This window comes from Salvia splendens, chromosome 5, assembly GCF_004379255.2.
Source record: "Salvia splendens isolate huo1 chromosome 5, SspV2, whole genome shotgun sequence".
Classification (NCBI taxonomy): domain Eukaryota; kingdom Viridiplantae; phylum Streptophyta; class Magnoliopsida; order Lamiales; family Lamiaceae; genus Salvia; species Salvia splendens.
In genome coordinates, this window is record NC_056036.1 from 31954403 (window position 1) to 31956434 (window position 2032).

Below are 2032 nucleotides of genomic sequence, written 5' to 3' on the forward strand. Positions count from 1 at the left end.
GTGTTTTGTAAACAAGAGTGAAGTAAAATCAGAATAAGAGTGACGTGTTTTGTAAACAAGAGTGAAGTAAAATCAGAATAAGAGTGACGTGTTTTGTAAACAAGAGTGAAGTAAAATCAGAATAAGAGTGATGTGTTTTGTAAACAAAAGTGAAGTAAAATCAAAATAAGAGTGATGTGTTTTGTAAACAAGAGTGAAGTAAAATCAGAATAGCAGTGATGTGTTTTGTAAACAAGAGTGAAGTAAAATCAGAATAAGAGTGACGTGTTTTGTGAACAAGAGTGAAGTAAAATCAGAATAAGAGTGACGTGTTTTGTAAACAAGAGTGAAAAAAAATCAGAATAAGAGTGATGTGTTTTGTAAACAAGAGTGAAGTAAAATCAGAATAAGAGTGATGTGTTTTGTAAACAAGAGTGAAGTAAAATCAGAATAAGAGTGATGTGTTTTGTAAACAAGAGTGAAGTAAAATCAGAATAAGAGTGATGTGTTTTGTAAACAACAGTGAAGTAAAATCATGCTAAGAGTGATGTGTTGAGATAATTACAATTAGTATATTTTAATTGGAAATCTGAATTTGATTGTGTACATAATTGTTCACCTAATTTTTGGCAAGATACAAAATGCTCAAACCATGGTAGTGGCAAGCAATAAAAGACAATACAAAGATATTTCAAAATCGAAACAACAAAAAGTTGTGACATTAATACATAGATAAAAACAAATGCTCTATCTTAAACTTCTACATAAGAAATTCACTACATACACAAAACTATATTAGTGACCACTCCTTTAGCAAGTCAGTGTTGAGATCACAGAGTAATTAACCATGAAGGAAAAAAGTTCGAGGTTGAAGCAGCTGATATCAATGGTGAGTTGCATGACCAGAGCCAAATGCATAGCCGTCAGAAGCAAAACCGACGCCATGAGAGCGCTCCTCATGCTCACATCGCTCACGCTTCTCTCCAAGAAGAAGAGCTTCTCCATCGTCACCATCACCACCAAGATCAACCACATTTTCCACCACCACCACCACAAATCTGGTGACGAAATCGACGACAATGATCCGAGCAAGGCGATCGTCCTCTACAGTAGCAACTCCGCGGCCAGCTGCTGCAAAGACATCAGCGGCGGATGTGAAACTATAAGAGAATTCTACGGTGGCGGCGACGACGATGATGATAAATATCCAGATCTGAGGCACTCGCTGTTCGAGGAGGAGGAGAAGGAGCTGGCGGAGCTGCTGGATTATCCGAATTCGCAGATTTGAATGAATTTGATAGCATGTAAGACGCAGGTTTAAATTCATAATGTAATTTCCTAAAATACCCTCAGCATATTTTCTATAATTAAAATAAATAATATTTATTCCATTAAAATGTGTGGCTGAGATTTGATCTCTAGTTATACCCTTAAGAGTAGTTATATCTTGATCACTATCATATATATATATATATATATATATATATATATATATATATATATATATATATATATATATATATATATATATATATATAGGGTTGTGATCAATGTCGAACCAATTTTAAAGACCGAACTAGAGACCAAATCTGGGCCATTAGATCTAGTTTTTTTGATGAGATGTGCTGCTGTGTAAATTTTTCGGTCTTCATTACAAGCCCATTTTACTTCATTGTATAGATTTATTACTTCATTCCGTACGTAATACCTTGAAACTACAACATGTTTTTACTTTCTTGCAGTAGGTTTTGAAATGATTCAACATATGTTTCATTTGAATTCATTGACCTGAGTTTTTACTTTATTTACATTAAAAAATGCAATTTATTCAAGTGCGTTTATTACTTCATTAGATAAGGTTTTTACTTCATTCCAGTAGGACTTCACATACTTCATTCCAATAATTTATAGCATCATTCCATGTGTTTATTACATCATACCAGCGTTGTGGCGGTGGTGATAGATATTGTAGAGAGAAAGAACGACACGTGACGGCGAAACCGCATTTACGTACTGGAATGAAGTAATAATCCTACTGGAATGAAGTAAAAAC

General features: G+C 34.1%; 1 protein-coding gene across 1 annotated transcript; it reads left to right on the forward strand.

The window, feature by feature from the left end:
- Positions 1-826: 826 nt before the first annotated feature.
- LOC121804118 lies at positions 827-1267 on the forward strand. The gene has a single exon (XM_042203658.1). It carries the CDS (start codon positions 827-829, stop codon positions 1265-1267), a length of 441 nt encoding a protein of 146 aa, XP_042059592.1.
- The last annotated feature ends 765 nt before the right edge of the window (positions 1268-2032 follow it).

Bases quoted from the DNA above. Each gene is read 5' to 3' on its own strand.
- LOC121804118 (XM_042203658.1), top strand. From the start codon at position 827: ATGAAGGAAAAAAGTTCGAGGTTGAAGCAGCTGATATCAATGGTGAGT.